Below are 18,100 nucleotides of genomic sequence, written 5' to 3' on the forward strand. Positions count from 1 at the left end.
CGGTTTTATTTGTATTCCAAGCAGTGGACTTTCATCAATAATTGATAAAATCATAACTGTAAACAATGTCTTTAGTTACTAGCCTACTAGGCCTAATGTATGTCTAAAATTTCGTCTGCTACTTCACCTTGGTCATCGGTGATGCGGAATTGTACCTACTGCTAGACGATGACATTAGGCTTTAGCAAAAAGGTCGTTCACAGGATGTATGGCCGATAAGTCGTCAAAGTGCATTAAGACCTACACACCACACTGCTTCCGTGCCACAGCAGCCATAGTGCTTGATGTCGGTTTCCAAGTTTATGTCGGGACATCGAAGCGAGGCGTCGTTAACAACCTATTACAAAAAATTATCGAGTCAGAAGAAGCGTTCAGTGAGCTCATCTATCAATAATTACATATCCAAATCCAAACCGTCCCTTACCTTCGTGCAGTTCCACATTCTCTGCGATGTTCAGTTCTTTCCGGAGATTCATCTGAGCTGCGTCCTCTGTCGAGCTGTCCTGTCTATAAATAATTTGCCTACACCTGACGACTGCCGCCCTGTTCTTCATGTTCCTCCATCTCAGTCTTCTGTTAACTCCGTAATATCCACAGAATATCTTTCAAAGTCGGTCTTCAACGTCTTCACTTTTCAAAAGTCAAAGCGCATCACAACTCTAAGTGTAACACTGCGCATTCCCGTTTAAATCATAATTCCCCCACCCCCTAAAATTAGACACATGGAAGAGTTTTCCATTATATACTCCCGAGTTAATGTATAAGTATATGTTGATATACTTGCTTTCTAGCGTCTTAATAATTAAAACAGTTCTTCATTTTATAGAACTTTGTTTTGTGTTGTCGTCATTTTGAACATCTATGACGCTTCGTTGTGGACGTCAACAATTTGAAATGTATGGAAACGTGTTGTTAACACAATTCAGCAATGTTACCGACCAAAAATGTAAATATAAGTAATAAGATATCATTTAAAAATATTTATCGGGATATAAATACGGGTTGGTACATGATCAAATTTTCCATAAAGCCCTTCGGGCTTTATGGAATTTGATCACGTGACCAACCCGTATTTATATCCCGATAAATATTTTTAAATGATACCTTATTTCTTAAATCACCTGCATATGTTATTTATGTCTCAACTGATTCGATACGCAAGAGCAAGTTCTGTGTATGTTCAATTTTTTTAAGTCGAGGCAAGCTTCTGACAAATAAGTTGATGTTGATGTTACAGGGCTTTCAACAGTCCTGATTAAAATCAGTATTTCGTTAATTAGATGGTCGTTATAATGATCGTATTTGCAAATACAACTAGTTGTTAGGTCGAATATTGTCTGATGTGCGTCATACAGTTAGGTAGGACGTTTATTACATACTAATTTTGACTACGGATTACTCCGTTGATCTGACCTTGATATAGTGCTCACGGCGGATGTGACAGGTAAACAGGGGGTGTTTACTCCCTCTAGGCACGTGATCTCACTTCTGGCATGCGCAGGTTTCCGTGCTTCCCCTACCCTAAGTTTTATATTTATGAGATTCACTGTTTGATATTTTCACTTTTCAATATAACCTCCTATAGTTGATGAAAGTAATGCAGTTTGAGTAGAAAGTAACATGAAAAATTTAATCCTGTGCTATAGTTTCAAATCCATGATGCAAGATTGGCAGTTATACAATTTAACCACTGTGCTATTCAGCTAGACTAAAAGAACAGGGGATATACAGGTATTACTAATTTTTATTCTTCCGCGAGTGCTTTGAAAGGAGATGCGTCTTTATGTTTTATTTTACTTTATACTCAACGTTGTTGTGTTCTCTAATCAAGTAACCAAGTATATTCTTACGATTTTGTTTCTATTAATTGCTAATGTAAAGTATCATTAGTCCCCTACCGATGAAGTAGAAGGGGACTTTAGGTTTGCACTCTGTCCGTCTGTTCGTCAGTCCAGTTTTCCACATTTTTCTTCCCTGTTCTTGCAGGTATTTATTTCATATTTGGTACATTGCTTTGCAAGTTCAAGTTATAATTTCGTCTTGGTTCGTTGATTTTCACGAATTTAAGGCCCTTGGACGTAGAAAAATAGAATGATTTTTCAGTTTTCCGGACTCTTTGTTGTGCTTGAAGATATTCATTTGATATATAGCAAATTGCTTTGCCATAAAAAGTTAAAGATCAAGTGCAAATTTGGTTTTGGTCCGTTGATTTTTCAAGATTGATTGCCCCTGGATTTAGAACAAATAGCATGAATTATCAGTTTCTGGACTTTTTCGTTGTGCTTACAGATGTTCATCTGATATTTGGTACATTGCTTTGCCATAACAAGTTAAAGATCAATTTTGAATTTCCTGGTCTAGTCTTTGTACCCAATTTTCCCTTTACCATAACCTGCATAATGAACTTGAAATACTGTTGCGGTTCAATAATTTTTGTGACCGGTAGGGGAATATGTATTACTATGCAATACTCTCAGAATGCTTGTCTATTTTGTATTATGAAAAAGATCACACATATGTTTACGATAAGATAGAAAAAGTATAGAAAATGCACATTTTGGCATACTAGGAAAGATAACTCTCAACATGTATGAAACAAAACATTTTAACCTTTTACTTTTTCTTTTACTAGCAATCAGCAAATGCAACTTCGGAATTCATTTCATAATACATGCATACATCTACCGTATCGTGAAGTGTCATCTATCACACAAATAAAAGGCTAGGGATATATTTTTCTTTGGCCTGACCCGATCTGTTTAGATTGAATTATGCGTACTTCACATATTCATATTGTCAGCATGCCAAGCATGCAATCACGAACATCTTGAATACAGTGCGCATAAGCGTTTGTTGGAGATTAAGATTTAGCTCTAAGTAACGCGGGTAATTATTCCCTTTGCGTGATATTTAATGTATTTTACCTTGGTGATCAGGCACATCAACAAAAGGAATTGGAATAATCCTCTAATAAACATGATTAAAACCTCCTCAGTCAAATTAAAAACGCCCGCAGTGTTTCAGTCTTACAACGAAGAAATATGGCTTTGATAGGACATGGTTTATGTTTGAACATTCCAATTTCGCCCCATGTTTTATCAGTCTACAAATAAATATCTGGAGTTACATTCTATGTGATTGAAGGTTATCAAATAGTTTTTCGCCACACAGGTTTAAAAGGATAGATATTTGATTTCGCGTTACACATTTACCCACCTCATTGCGTCCTGCTTGTAGAGGAATTTGATGTCCATGGGACAACAAGAATTAGTCTATTGGTTTTAACGGCGCCCTAATAGCACAAAATGTGCAGTTTGATCTACCCGTGTTACTGGTGTTAAAGGTGGACATTTGTACAAGATCCCCAGTTCGTGGTTGTCAAGTGATATTATTTGTTATCAGAGGTGATTATAGCTAAAATATCACTAAGTCTTATTTTTCCAGACCCTTTCATAATTTGATAAGTCGAGATAGATTCAATATTCTAGAATAAAGTGAGCCCATGGAATTACATAAACCGTATACCAGTGTTATACCTAATCTAAAAATCAACACTTTTAATTCATAAAAATTAATGTTTTGAAATTTCTACCGACTAACGATCTAACTCATACTCACATAAGTTTTGTTTGTTTGCCTTTGTATGTCCCATTCGATAAAAAAAATCACTCATAGAGGCCCCTTTCATCCATTTAGTTCGTTTGATGCCCAGGGGTCAAGGCATTTTTAAAAGAAATGATGTATTTTAACTATATGTGCCTTAAAGTCCCATCTTTTGAAATGAACCTCTATACATTTCGCTATTTGGGTAGCGTTTCCTTCCCTTACATGTACTCAATTCGGTTCTCTGAGGGAGATTTTTAAAGAATACATTTCCACTTTATGAGCTACATGTATAAAGCCCCGCCCCAGCACCAGAATGTCTGAATCAGAGGTAGTGATTTTCACACTTTGAAGCATCGTTGTTGAGCATGACTTTGCAAACAGCTTATCTGTTACATGTCCCTTAGTAAATAAATAGAGATTTAAATATTACAGAACTGTTTGAGGTTTTTACTCCATCCCTCAGATAACAAGGATTCAGTGACCAAAATATTTACAATTTTGTCCCTCGTCCTCCATACAGGTAAATACTTTATACCAAATTTCATGAAAACTAATCATAAACTTTTACGGAAGAGGTTGATAACGTTCAAATATCAACTGACGAAGATTGTGTGTTTATTTGCATAACATACAGTCTAGATTGTTGAAATGCACAGGGGCGGAGAGGGTTTTTAAGTGCTATATCAACCGATTCCCTAACACCCTGAGAAACATACTTAACAAGAAAAAAACTAAAGGGATCGAAATTATACATGTTTATACATTAATCTATAAAGTAATTAAAATATCAAAACTTTTATAGTCAATCTAAGAATTAATGTTTACACTATTATAATTATGACATCAACGTTTTTATGTAATTATGATATTTTTATGAGGTTAAGCGCTGTTTGATATGTTCACTTTTTCAGTTACTTTGTAAACACATTTTCAAAACATTTCGTTGATTAAATTTAATATTCCAATGTTTATTTAGTGAAATACTAACAATACTAATTTAGGTAATTTATCAAATAGATCAGCACACGTCTTCAAAATATGACCTATTCGTTCTCAAGTAAGTCAAAGTCACGCAGTTTCAATCTCTAGTTAATTTTTCTTGATTGATTGATTGTATCTTGCTTGACGTCCCTCTCGAGAATTTTTCGCCGATATGGAGACTACGTTAGACACCACTGTTTGCAATTGGTTCATTATGAGAGTCATGTGACTTGCATAAGCCACTGGTGTTCCAAAAAAAAGCGTGTTATTATTAGTTCCCTACTGGTGAAACTAAAGGAGAATATAGTTGTCCTATTTGTCTGTTTCTCCCACTTGGTTTACCGCACTTTTTGCATGATGCTTTGAGTAAAGAAGTTGCAAATCTGTAAACGATTCCCCCGTAAGCGCCGAGCATAGGCCTAAAGTTTGCAGCCCTTCACCGGCAATGGTGACGTCTCCATATGAGTGAAAAATTCTCAAGTGGGTCGTTAAACAACATACAATTGATAAATCACTACTGTATCTCTACGTTTCGTCACGTCTAAATGATTTGTACGAGAAGTATCATCATATGGGACTTTCTGCCGAATATGAAGTTTTTCGGACCTTTAACTTAAGGAATCTGAATTTAACATGTGCTAACCTAATGAGTAGATACAGATCAAGTTTGACTTTTGTTTCGGTTTACCTATTATAACAAAAAGTGTGGTGTCATGGTTGAATGAACTTCTTCAATTTTTGTTTTCCGGAATTTTTCACCATTCCTTTATTTTGGGAGCTGAGATTTCATATGTGATTTACTAATATATATACTTACAAATCAAAGTATTAATGATTTTTACATGATTTATCGAACTTTGTGCCGCATATACATGTACTTTTCCAGATTGTTTTCATGATGATTTGAGTTAGTAAGCTGAAATTTAGTGTGATTTAGAGATCAAGTTTAAACTCTCGCCACAGAGATTTGTGGAAAGTTGTGCCAAATGTAGTTTCTGGACCTTTTGCAACAATTTCTAACTTAGGTATATGAAATATCGAAAGAGTACATACCCATTATTTTAGCTACAGTTGAATTATTCTAGCAAAGATATACCAAGTCTGAAGGTTGACTGAATCAATTCTTGTACTCTGTCTAATTCTCTGTCTTTTTCTCTAGTAAGTCGAAATCATTTTGATTTGATCATTTTATTCATTATTCTCATCAATATCAAATACTTCAAGAAAATGTTCAAATTTATCGATCTCTCAATTTATCTTAATGTTTACATGTATTTTGTATTCATTGATGCATCAGTCATATCCAATAATCACAGCTGAGTTACAGAGAATGCTTCAGAAACGTTCATTTCATATCAGATAACATATGCACTCGGTGATAGATTTTGATCTATCTCGTCATAAAATAAAACGCCAGCAAAAATCTATCAAGAATTTGTGAACTAATCCTATGTATCCAATGTTAAAGCTCTCTTATTCATGTACGAATTTCATTTTTAAATTATCGTTTTCTTGAATTAAAATTATATTTCTCTATGGGACCTATATTGAAATGCATTCATTTACTGAATAATCTTTCTGTATAACAGTTTTCAGACAATGATAGAGTCCACAAGCGTAACACAGACATTGTCAGGGCAGACGTCTCGCATGAGGGAACGTGTATCTTCATTCATGCTCCAGAGATTTCGGGAGATCGCAGTCTGAGGACAGCTCACTATGTAGTCAAATTCTATACCGATACTGAAAAAGATGAAAATTATGTATATATATATATATCTATATATTAGTAAGATTCATGATATTGTACCTGTAAGAATTATGAGATTGATCACTGTTCGTTTTCTTCACCTTTTCATGCTTGGCGATCAAGGTCGTAACAGCGAGATTTGTTTACAGTGACAATGTATATCGTTTTATCAAAGGTCATATACTTATGACTTTACCTCTGATGTCGGATGCTTAGTAAAGAAACGGGCATTACCTATGTTAACATCTTAGGTTTGACGCGTTGTCGGGGTCGAGACTCTCTGTTGCAGAGAATGTGCCTTTCACAATTAAGCAACCGGTCCAGAATTACAAATACCCTAAACTGTGAATATATTGATGCCAATGTGCATAGAAAAGTATAGTAATGTACAGGGGGCACATTCATAGACAAAAATTATAAACGTCAGAGAAAAAGTTTCCTTCATATCAATTCTGTATTAATTTTGTACATAATATTTAAACTCAAATATGATGGAAAAAAACTAAAGCTAGATTGGTAGTACATGAATTTCGTTATTCGTGGTATGCACATTGTTCACAAGGGTAGCACAGATTATGCCGATAGTAATTAATTTACAATTTAAGGTCGTTCTAATATCTTTCAAATTGAATTAAGTTCGATTTGGGTCTATATAGGTTTAACGGTCACTTGGGTACATAAAACTATTCCAAAATTAATTCTGATCTCAATCTCTGCAGGTTTTATAGGCGATGTTATTTTCATAGCAGACTTGCCAAGTATGTTTGTCGAAAACAAATGTTAGATTACAATGTTTTTGAGGCAGAGAATTCGTTATAAAATACAACACGTGTTGTTGAACACGAATACCCCAAAGTGCGACAATATACCCCGATATCATATTATAACATGGTTGACCCAAGCCATGGCATCGTTAGATCTCGACTCTTATCTTTTCCGCGTGTGACTTAACGTGACATGTGAGAATTATTAAGAAAAATAAAGCTTTATATTCTATTGTTTGAGGAGTAGTTTTTACTGTATATTCTAATAGAACTAGTAAGACATAATCATTCCGTGGGTATCCGGGTTAGAATAGGTCCTCAGTACCCCTTGCTTGTAGTAAGAGGCGACTAAATGGGGCGGTCCTTTTGGATGAGATCGTAAAAGGCACAGCAGGTGTGGCACTATAAAGATTCCTTCCTGCTCAAAGACCGTAAGTGCCGAGCATATGCCTAAATTTTGCAGCCCATCACTGGCAATGGTGACGTCGCCATATGAGTGAAAAATTCTCGAGCGGACGTTAAACAATAAATGATCAACCAATCTAAATCTAATCCACGTCTGGAAAATACCGTAGATTATTATACCATTTAAATATGAAACTAGTGACTTGATTACACTGTAGTTCATTCCTCATTGAAATTCAATCATGATTTTTACAAAGAATATTTTGGATATACAGAAATATGGAAAATAAGGAAATTTAAAAAAAAAAATATCGATGTGCTTACTGGTGAAATAGAAAAAAATTATCATTAAACCCTTTTGCACTTTTATTTTCAAAATTGTCGCAATCAACATTCTTTAATCTAATATTGAATCCTCTTAAACATAAAGGAATTGTATTAAATTCCGTTTGTTCTTGCTTTGGAATTGTAAAGTTATTGTCACTGAGTGTTTCCATAGTAAACTGATTTTGTATTGTAGAATACATGCCTGAACTGCATCAACGAAAGAGAAGTGACCATACTTAGAGGGCAAACAGGGTAATAATATTATTTAAAAAGTGTGTTGGAATAGCTTGATCAATTCGATAAGAAAAATAAATCATGCATACCTGTCAACAATGATGTCTAAAGGCTGAAACCTCCCGGTTGTACCGCATGCTGTGGACTGTACGAGGAATCTGATGTATTTCAGTAAAGAAGACAGGGGAAGAGATCTAACCTTATCAGACAAGATCAGATTTTGTCTGAATTCTTCTGAAAGAAAGGGAAAAGAGTGTGATATCTCTTACAAACGATGAATACAGTTTGTGAAATAATGTCCATCTTCATGATATAAGATGAAAATAATTAGAAAGACTAACAATCGTTCGTTTACGAATTTGTTTTTCCCGGAGTGATAAAAATTATAATATACCAAAGTCATGGTCAACATTTTTATACCACGTGATATCATGACATATTTTGTTCTTAATTCAAGTAAGAAAAAGGTTCGGAAGTGCAAGACCAGTATTTACTTTTAACATTCATTCTTGAACCATTTGCCTTACCAAGGAATAATATATTACAATGTACACGTGTTAAATTAATGTTCGATTTACTTTTTGATCTTCGGGTTCGTCCACTTTGGGATTCCCAGGCACACTTAAATCCACCAATTGTATTGTAACAGGTAGATGCCGGTGGACAGTAGTCTAGTTTGCATTCGTCCAAATCATCTTGACATTCCCTCCCTATGTATCCGCTGACACAATGGCAGTAGTATCCGTATCGCCGAGAACTGCACGTCCCGTTGTGCTGACATGGACTATTTAAACAGTAATCAATCTCCGTCGAACAATTAGTCCCATTAAAGCCAATTGTACACTCACACGTATAGCCGGATATCTCATCATTTCTACATGTTGCACCATTTTTACATGGTTGTTGTGTGCAGTAATTGGAAAATTCACAATGTACTCCATAGAAGTCTTCTGTACAGTTGCACGTGTAATTGGAATTATCAATATTATTACTGCAATCTCCATCGTTCTGGCATGGACTTTCGCCCAATATGAGTCTCTCTAGTTCACAGTAATTTTCATTTGCGCAGTTGATCCCAGTCCAGTTAGAGTCGCACCGACATTCATAGGTGTTATTCAAGCTGATACACTTCCCGTGCTGATTGCATGGCTCTGGAAAACAATGGTCTGTTTCGTTACAAAATGCGCCTTTCCATCCAGGTTCGCACTTGCATTCATAACCCAACTCAACGTACATTTTATTCACGCACTGACCATGATGACATGAGTTATTGAAACAATGGTTGATGATACTACAATTTACACCTGTCCATTCGGGATCACATTTACAAGTAAAATGATTGTGATATTTGTGACATGTTCCATTATTTGAACAGGGAGAGCTACTACATGGATCGTAGTGACAAATATAACCGTCGATCAGGTTGTTACAATCTGAATTTTTGCCGCATTTCTTTTCAGCGCAGTAGTCACGATCGTCGCAGACAGGCCCTGTCCACTTCATATCGTCTCCGTTATTTGAACACTGACAACTTGGCAACGCTCCATTTAGATGACACTGTTTGTTGTGGTAACATTTCACACTAGAACAATTGTAATGACATTGGTAAGACCCCAACGTGTTTATACATAAAGAGGTATTTCCGCAGGGATCTATATCATTTGCACATTCATCAATATCCTCATCGCAATATGTACCGTTAAAACCTGGTTTACATTCACATTTGTATCCCCCGATCGTATTCTTGCATGTCGCATTGTTTTTGCACGGACTGTCGCTGCATTCATCAACATCTGTTTCACAATGACTTCCCTTCCACTGGGGTGAGCAGGTACAGAGATACAGATTCCCAAACTCACTGCAAGAACCATTGTTCTTACAGGGCATATCCTTACAGGAATCAATGAGTGTTTCGCAATGTTCACCAGTCCAGGAAGGGCTGCATTGACATTTGAATCCACCTACTGTATTGTTACACGTACCCTGGACTCCGCATGGATAATAAAGGCATTCGTCGACATCATCCTCACATTGATCTCCCATCCAGGCGCTTGTACATTTGCATGTGTAGTCGCCATGATGATGTTTAGATGAGACACAAGTTCCTCCATGAAAACAGGGAGCATGGCTACGAAAGCAATGGTCAATATGTTCACATGTTTTACCCATAAATCCAGGAACACATTGGCATTCAAAATCGCTGCCTTGTCTTATGCACATAGACCCATGTAAACAAGGATTTTTGTGGCCGTTATTATAGCATGCGTCAACTTGTTCGCAGTAGGTACCATAGTAGCCAGGACGGCAAGTGCAGTTAAAACCAGATTGCAAAGATGTTTGGCGACATGTTCCACCATGCAGACATGGACTTACCTCATCACAGTCAAAATTCTCGCAGTTTTTACCTGTCCAATTTCCTGTGCAATTGCATTGATACTCTTCACGGCCTTTATAGCTGCACTGACCACCATGTTGACAAGGTCTATCATAACAACGATCGTAATACTGACATTTATCCCCATCTGTGTGTTTCTTACATTCGCAATATAGCGAAGTACCATTTTGACTGCAAATTGCGTTGTTATCACAAATATGTTTGAAGCATAGGTCTTGTATTTCACAGTGGTCGCCCTTGAAACCCGGGGAACAAATGCATCTAGGATATATCCCATCATTTATGCATGATCCTCCGTTAAGGCAATACTTCGTGCAATGCAACGAACAGTCAGGGCCATGGAAGTATGGCTCACAGGAGCACCGTGCTAAATCATGAAATACCGAGCAGGCCCCATGGTTTTTACACGTGGATTGCGTGCATGTTGATGACGCTAACAATTCACAGTTTTGACCAGTGGTACCTTGAAGACAAATGCACTTGTATCCTCCTATGGTGTTAATACATGTACCTGCATTACAAGGGAAATCCAAACATTCATCATTGTCCATCACACATTGTTTCCCATACATATGTTGACCACAATCACATACGAAACCACCCCCTGTGTCAGTGCATACTCCTGCACCGTTAGCGCACACGTCTTCGGCACATTCGTCAATATTTTCATCACAATCTTTTCCTCGCCACCCTATACAACAGAGAGATGAAAAACTTACTACAATTCCTTACACCATAATGTATTTCATTGCATTTACTAATTTATAACAATTGAACAATATCAATGCAAGGTGAAGATAACGAACAGTGATCAATCTCATAACTCCTACAAGCAATACAAATAGATAGTTGGGCAAACACGGACCCCTGGACACACCAGCGATGGGATCAGGTGCCTAGGAGGAGTAAGCATCACGCTTGTGCTTCGTGTGCCACATTCTTTTGTAATCCCGAGGTCCAAAACTGATCCTTAACAAATCCCTATTTGATTTTTATAAAACATGTCTACTTGACACACGTAAGTTAATACATTCCGATGATTTATGACTTACAAATTTTAGTGAGAAGGAAGGGAGGGTTCTTAAAATGGTCCGTTTCGGAGCAATTAAGTCATATTTGTTTATCTTTGCCAGGTACAATGTATAGTGTTTCCATTAATTATCATATTTCAGTTATAGTGCTGACTAATGAGATCAGCTTATAAGCCAATGATTCGTGTTATTAAGCATTTCACAGATACTTCATTATCATATTGTGTGTATACCATTAACTACATATTTTCTTTGTGAATTTTTTTTACCAGTATTGTGAATCAATTAATATTGTGTTAAGTCCCCTCACATTGACTCAAACACAAACAAATATATTTCAATTACTAGTAGTTAACCGCTGTAAGATGGCTGAAATATTGCCAAAACGGCGTAAAATAGTTATCAATCAATCAAATAATTTTATGAAAAGGTGAAGATAACGACCAGTAATCAATCTCATAACTCCTATAAAGAATACGAAATTAAGAAAAGGGCAAACACTAACCCCTGGACATACCAGAGGTGGACCTTGCCACCTAGGAGAAGTAAGCATCCCCTGTCGACTATTCACAACCGCCGTGAGCCCGTATCTTGCTCGGATAAACAAAGTTTCCCGTAGTCAAAATCAGTGTGTAAAGAACGGACTAACAATAAGTATGTAACATATCAGACAGCATCTTACCCAATTACAGGTTGTATGGGTAAATTAGATCGTTATAATGGCCATAAATTTTGCGAAATGTTAATTTTACACGAGACTATTGAAATCCCTGTAACATCAACTTAAAAACTGAACATACACAGAACAAGCTCTTGCTTATCGAATCAGAGACATCAATATATCAATACTAGTACTCAGATTTAATACCGTATAATTTCCCCCTGCAGACTTCGATAAATATACAGTGTCTATACGCCTGTGAAACACGTTACTGGTGTTTTCGTTGTAAAAACTGATAATTTCGTGCGAAGGCCATCATGCACGCCCGGTGGCAAGCACAGTTGAAAAGATCGATTTTCACCAACTGGTTTCAAGATTAAACCAGCCATTAAAGAAGAGTTACCATTCCCTATATGAAGATTCATCAAAAAAGGAAAATATTAATCAAACTTGGAATGGTGTATGTTAATCAGCCTACCGTTCCTGCAGTAAGTCGTCCCGTTTACAACGCATTTTCTGGGATTTCCCTGACAATACACACTGCACTCTGCGCCGTGATAGCCCTCCGTGCACACATACCAGGATGTTAGGCCTACTCTGAATAAGCACGTATGAATATCAAATTCAGTATGAAACATAGTATACAATCAAACTTCCACCAGAGTTCGTTTGCTCACAAACCATTCGTAGGTGACGTAATAAGGCCTCGACGGGGAGTTTGAGTATACAATCATGCTAGGATCACTGAGAAAATACGTCACAATAGCTGTCCGAAGTAAATGACGTATCAGTTATTGTTACGTATTTACTGGTTCAAAGCGACCGTGGTGATCCTGAAATTACTCTATAATAATGTAATGTTAAACAACCAGGGATTTACATTACTTTTATAATTATACAACATTCATTAAATATATTGCTACATGTACATAGATTTGTACATGTATTACTAATTAGTTTTTGATACCTTGACATTGAAGTCTATGACAGTATACATGTATATAGTTACACAAAGGGAGGGGGTGTTTGGACACACACGCACCCTTCTCAGCCACTACAAGGGTTTGCACTGTTTGCATATGTATAATTCCGACTCAAGAGGATCCCTTTTCTACTTATTCCGATTCATAATGACTGCATTTTCATTTATCTAAAGTGAATTCAAAAGGTAAAGAAGTTCCTAATATATATGTACATATTGTATATTACACAGCTTAGATTTATGCTATAGTAAAACACTGGAAAGAAAAACTTTATCACAAAAGTGCGTTAGCTATGTTTGAAATATAACTGTAAACAGAGGGAAAACACGCGATCGGTCGTATGTAAAAAAAATTTAAAAAGGGAATCTATTTCAATATTAGGATTCGATTTTTAAAAACATTTCACATGCGCATTTTGTATAATCAATAATTCTGATTGAGTAAGAAAACACTACACTTACTGTATGTGATTTCCACTGTTCACAGAGAATGTCTCGTACGTATTCTCACCGAGAAGATACTGACTTCCCATCGTCCACTGCTGCTTTACTGTGTGGTTTAGATATAATGTTGTCGAATCGTTATTGTAAACCGTTACTTGTAGATATGTAGATGGGGAAATCTGAAAAGTAGGAAATGACCCAAGTCACGTGTCAAGGACTAGATATTTCAAAAACAAATTTCATATGCCGGCATACTTCATGAAGCGCATCACGTGTGGAGCGTCGCAGTTCATATCATCATGCATTTTCAAAAAAAAACATTTCTTGTATTCACATTTGAAGTTCGATTGTCGGAATTCCCCGCCGTTAAAATAGACGTAGTATATGTAGCAAGATTCATACATTGTTTACAACTGCAACGCATATTTATGCGGAAGTGATTATCATTTAAATATGTAGAGACATCAAAGCCAAAAACATTGGAAATGCAAATATTTAACTATAGCATTATTGTTCGGGAACATACTAGCCTGTCTGCATAGAGATGTTGCAATTTTGATTGTATCTTCCCCCCCCCCCCCCCCCCAACTAAACACATCAGTAGAATTACACTGTTGACCAAATTTAATGACGTGGCAGCTGCTTTGAGCTATTTTGTCAACCATTCAAATCGGTTTTCCATTGGATTAAAGTAATCACGGTGAATCTGGAATGTGTCTGTATTCGTGGAAGTTCACCTCATATAATGTTGATAATTGCCAGTGTTAAATAACAATCTGACACAAATTTGAATTCGTGGGTGTTGAGTATATGTATAAAACCACAATCTCCATAACATTGAACCGCCATAAAAGAGTAGCAGTGTTCCATATAATATATGCATACATGTATGTATCATTAAAATTACTTTTTAAATGTATTGTTACATATTTCATCAATATTCAATAAAATGACCAGAAATATATTTTTACCACTTTGTCGACCTCCATGCTTAAAGGATTTTCTTTGTCGCCGATGTCTTTTCCGATGACAATGTCATCTAACCCTTTCATATTGATCCATGCAGTCGTACTATTCTCACAAGTCCCCCTCTCCTGCCTATGTAAAGACCCAATATAGTGATGCGTATATGTTAAAGGTAACACAGGAGGTACTTTTTGATATATATTGATTATATAGGCAGCAATGGCATACGCCTGTTAAAGTTTGCGATGGATTTTGTAATAATTGTAGGATTATGTAACACATTAAATAATAAAGACACTGGATATTACCCGATAAGAAAAGACTGGTACATTTATATAACGACACTATATAATTTGGTTATCTTTTTTTTTCTTTTCTTTTTTTTTTTTTTTTTTTTTTACGTCAGACAACATATGTTAATATTATGCCGTCAAATATCTATTAATGAAATGTGGGCAAAACTGATATAGAGTAACCCAACCTTTTTATTCAACTATGTTCCACATACAGGATAATGACACCCCCCCCCCCCCCCCTCGTATAGTTACTTCCTTATGAAACATCGCACTGGACAAGTGTAAATACCTTATACACAGCTGTACGTTCAGACCACATTTGTTACAGGGAGACTCTCCTTCCTTGCAGCAGTCGTCATAAAACAGAGTAGAATTATCTAGCTTTGCCGAGTTCACATGCAAATACACTGTAATCCGAGCATTCACCTGAAACGATAAATGGGGGATATACTGTATCCCTTCACTCATTTGTTGTGGGGACACATCCTTAAAAATACATTGATATTCCAGGCGGAGTAATTCATTTTAACTTATTTTAGGAAAGACGACAGCGGATTAGACGAGATAATTTCTCATGGTAATTGAAAGGTTAATGAATGTCCACAAAAAGGTGACAGAATAGTCACTAAAGATTAGCTGGTTAATAACTTAAAGGTGACTGAATGATCACTAAACTGTGACTGAAAAATCACTAAAAGGTGACTGAATGGTCACTAAAAGATAACTTAATTAATAATTGAGTGATTGGTTGTATAATTATCGTATAACTTCCATCTTGAGAATTTTTCACTCATGCGGAGACGTCTAAATGATAGCTAAAACGTGTCTGAATGGTTACTGATAGTGAACTAAAAAGCCAGTAAAAATGACAGAATGAAGACTAAATGGTGACTGAATTATCACAAAACGGTCATTGAATAGTCACTACAGCGGAACTCAAAATTAAATAAAAGGTGGTTGAATAATTAATGACTGAAATATGACTAAATGTTGCCAGAATGATAACAAAGAATTTCCAGAATGGCCACTGATAGCGAACTGAATGGTCAGTGAACGATGAAAAAAAATCATCCCTAAAAGGTGACTGAATGGTCAAAGGAGAATGATTGAATGGTCCCAGAAAGGTGAGTGAATAGTTTAAACATATTGTATTATGTGTAACACAATACGATTAGGCAGCACGCAGATCCGATATAAGCCTTCTCCTTGGTGAATGGGTGCTCAATGAAAGGTAATTGAATCGTACCTACAATTTTACTGAATGATCATTAATTGTTCACTGAGATGTGACTGAAAGTCCCTGCAACTCAGTCACTGAACAGTAACTGAATGGGTACTTTTACATTCTCACTATAAAGGTCTCAGTTCTTTATCAGGGTTCGCTCCATGTTCACGCAGCGTTTGCCTTGCGGTCACTTTTGCGTTTACTCGGGGATCATTCACCGTTCATTCCGTTCATTAATGTCACTTGTCATTTAGTGTCTATCCATCAATTACTCTAAAACCTTTGTTGGACCATGCTATATAGAGACTAAAATACTCGTGCTTAATTACAATTAAAACCCCATCTTTCAGAACGTATTTCCTCAAAATATAATTGAGCATACTAGTAAACGGATCCAACAAGATTGAACAAACTACATTGAAATTAAATGAAGGCAATCATTTCCTCTCAACTATCTTACAAACCACCTGTAATTCCGTGGGGATCCGAGTTAGAATAGGTCCTCAGTACCTCTTGCTTGTCGACAGAGACAACTAAATGGGGCGGTCCTTCGGATGAGACCGCAGAACCCTAGGTCATGTGTCACAGCAGGCGTGGTACGATAAAGATCCCTCCCTGCTCAAAGGGCATAAGCGCCGAGCATAGGCTTAACTTTTGCAGCCCTTCACCGGCAATCAGAGGCAATGGTGACATCTCTATATGAGTGAAAGATTCTCGAGAGGGACGTTAAACAATATTCAATCGATCAATCAAACCACCTTTATTATAATTCTGGAATTAAGGGCAGATCATCCTACCTGCAAAATGATGGTTGACAGTGAATTGAGCCTATCAGTATAATGAAGAAACTTTCGTTTAAAATCCTTAGCGGTGTAATGAATAAAAAGACGCTCTTTCATCACTCACTCATCGTTCGATCGATCTGCATTCAACTCTCTTTCATTATTTGTTCAATGTCCATTCTATTCAAGCTTGACGTTTACATTTTGTTTAGCGTTCACTAACTACATATATCGCCGGGTTTTCACCACTTTATACTTTCTTTTTGCCACTTTATAAAAAGAAGAATATTATCACTGAAACTGTCTTACAAATGTACCTCAGATACAGTGAAAAGAAGAATATTATACAGTGAAAAGAAGAATATCATCACTGAAACTATCTTACCTCAGATACAGTGAAAAGGCAGAGAAGACACCACCAGCCCCTCAACCGAATCATGACGAAAGAGACAGGGGGTGTTACCTGCCCCCTTTTTATGGCAAATATAGTTTGTTTTCGAGCATTTATCAACTTTGAACTTGTTGAATTGCATATTTTCTCGCCTAGCAATGTAAAAACTGATCAGACAGTCAAACGACAATTTCCAGGTCATTTCGTGCAGTTATACAAAAACAATCTTAAATATGTTTGATATGGTTTTATTAAAATTTCAATGATCAGAAGGGTTATTACGCTTAGAACAAGGGGCATTTTCTGATTGCTAAGATTTGTACCGGTAATCTAGTACATGTAACTATAGATGATAGTTAAAGCCCAATTAATATATCTGGCGTGCACGTAGGCAAATAATTCCCTGTAAAATAAAGCGAACTTAGTGACACACAGATACACGGGTAACCCCCACCCAAACTGTTACTTTACATGTATGTTATTTTTAAAAATACATTTATGATGATGAATAAAATACAAGAGGGCCAAGGAGTGTCATTTGAGTATTAGTTAAAAATATCAATATTTCCAAGGGCTATAAAATCTAGAAAAGAAATCCTGGTCTGAATATCTAAGCTAAATTCTAATATTCAGCAACAGTATAAAACAATATGTGTTCTTAAAACTATATAAATATTCCCCGAAAGTGCCTATACTGATGAAGTTCTTTCCATGATTTATGTAACATCAACACGATAAAAGGATAACGAACAGTGATCAATCTCATAACTCTTATAAGCAATACAAAATAGATATGACGTAGTATAATTACTGGTATGACCCGTCATAGAGTCAAAACTCTGGGGTGGCGAAATTCACAA

The 18,100-nt window shown here is 36.3% G+C and overlaps 2 protein-coding genes and 1 long non-coding RNA gene across 4 annotated transcripts in view; all 3 read right to left on the minus strand.

Moving 5' to 3' along the window:
* LOC130048225 (uncharacterized) overlaps nucleotides 1-1,006 on the minus strand; it is a 1,016-nt gene extending 10 nt beyond the window's left edge. Inside the window, exons 1-2 of the long non-coding RNA XR_008797081.1 lie at nucleotides 425-1,006; nucleotides 1-337 (exon numbers count right to left, since the gene is read on the minus strand). The exon at nucleotides 1-337 is cut by the window's left edge and continues 10 nt beyond it. This is a non-coding gene — a long non-coding RNA (uncharacterized LOC130048225). The remainder of the gene's footprint in view (nucleotides 338-424) is intronic.
* Nucleotides 1-3,094, minus strand: part of LOC125656443 (fibropellin-1-like) — a 29,597-nt gene extending 26,503 nt beyond the window's left edge. For both annotated transcript variants that reach the window (XR_008797080.1, XM_056144638.1), the window contains exon 1: nucleotides 2,925-3,094. Coding sequence is in view for 1 of the 2 variants with exons in the window: in XM_056144638.1 (XP_056000613.1) it covers nucleotides 2,925-2,978 (54 nt within the window). In the remaining variant the exon portion in view is untranslated. The remainder of the gene's footprint in view (nucleotides 1-2,924) is intronic.
* Nucleotides 3,095-5,759: 2,665 nt separating this feature from the next.
* On the minus strand, nucleotides 5,760-17,362 carry LOC130046431 (neurogenic locus notch homolog protein 1-like). Its single transcript, XM_056144640.1, has 8 exons — nucleotides 17,235-17,362; nucleotides 15,132-15,268; nucleotides 14,552-14,678; nucleotides 13,599-13,759; nucleotides 12,633-12,751; nucleotides 8,646-11,153; nucleotides 8,157-8,301; nucleotides 5,760-6,330 (listed from the first exon to the last, which is right to left on the minus strand). The coding sequence occupies exons 1-8, from the start codon at nucleotides 17,286-17,288 to the stop codon at nucleotides 6,180-6,182; spliced, it is 3,402 nt and encodes a 1,133-aa protein (XP_056000615.1). The 5' UTR covers nucleotides 17,289-17,362; the 3' UTR covers nucleotides 5,760-6,179.
* Between the last annotated feature and the right edge of the window lie 738 nt (nucleotides 17,363-18,100).

The sequence above is a fragment of the Ostrea edulis genome, chromosome 7 (assembly GCF_947568905.1).
Source record: "Ostrea edulis chromosome 7, xbOstEdul1.1, whole genome shotgun sequence".
Classification (NCBI taxonomy): domain Eukaryota; kingdom Metazoa; phylum Mollusca; class Bivalvia; order Ostreida; family Ostreidae; genus Ostrea; species Ostrea edulis.

Excerpts from the sequence above, each read along its gene's own strand:
- LOC130046431 (XM_056144640.1), bottom strand. The coding sequence starts at position 17,288 with ATGATTCGGTTGAGGGGCTGGTGGTGTCTTCTCTGCCTTTTCACTGTA. Across the intron at positions 11,154-12,632 it reads GACGACTTACTGCAGGAACG|GGTGGCGAGGAAAAGATTGT; the intron begins GTAGGCTGATTA and ends TCTGTTGTATAG. Across the intron at positions 6,331-8,156 it reads TTAGACATCATTGTTGACAG|TATCGGTATAGAATTTGACT; the intron begins GTATGCATGATT and ends CATCTTTTTCAG.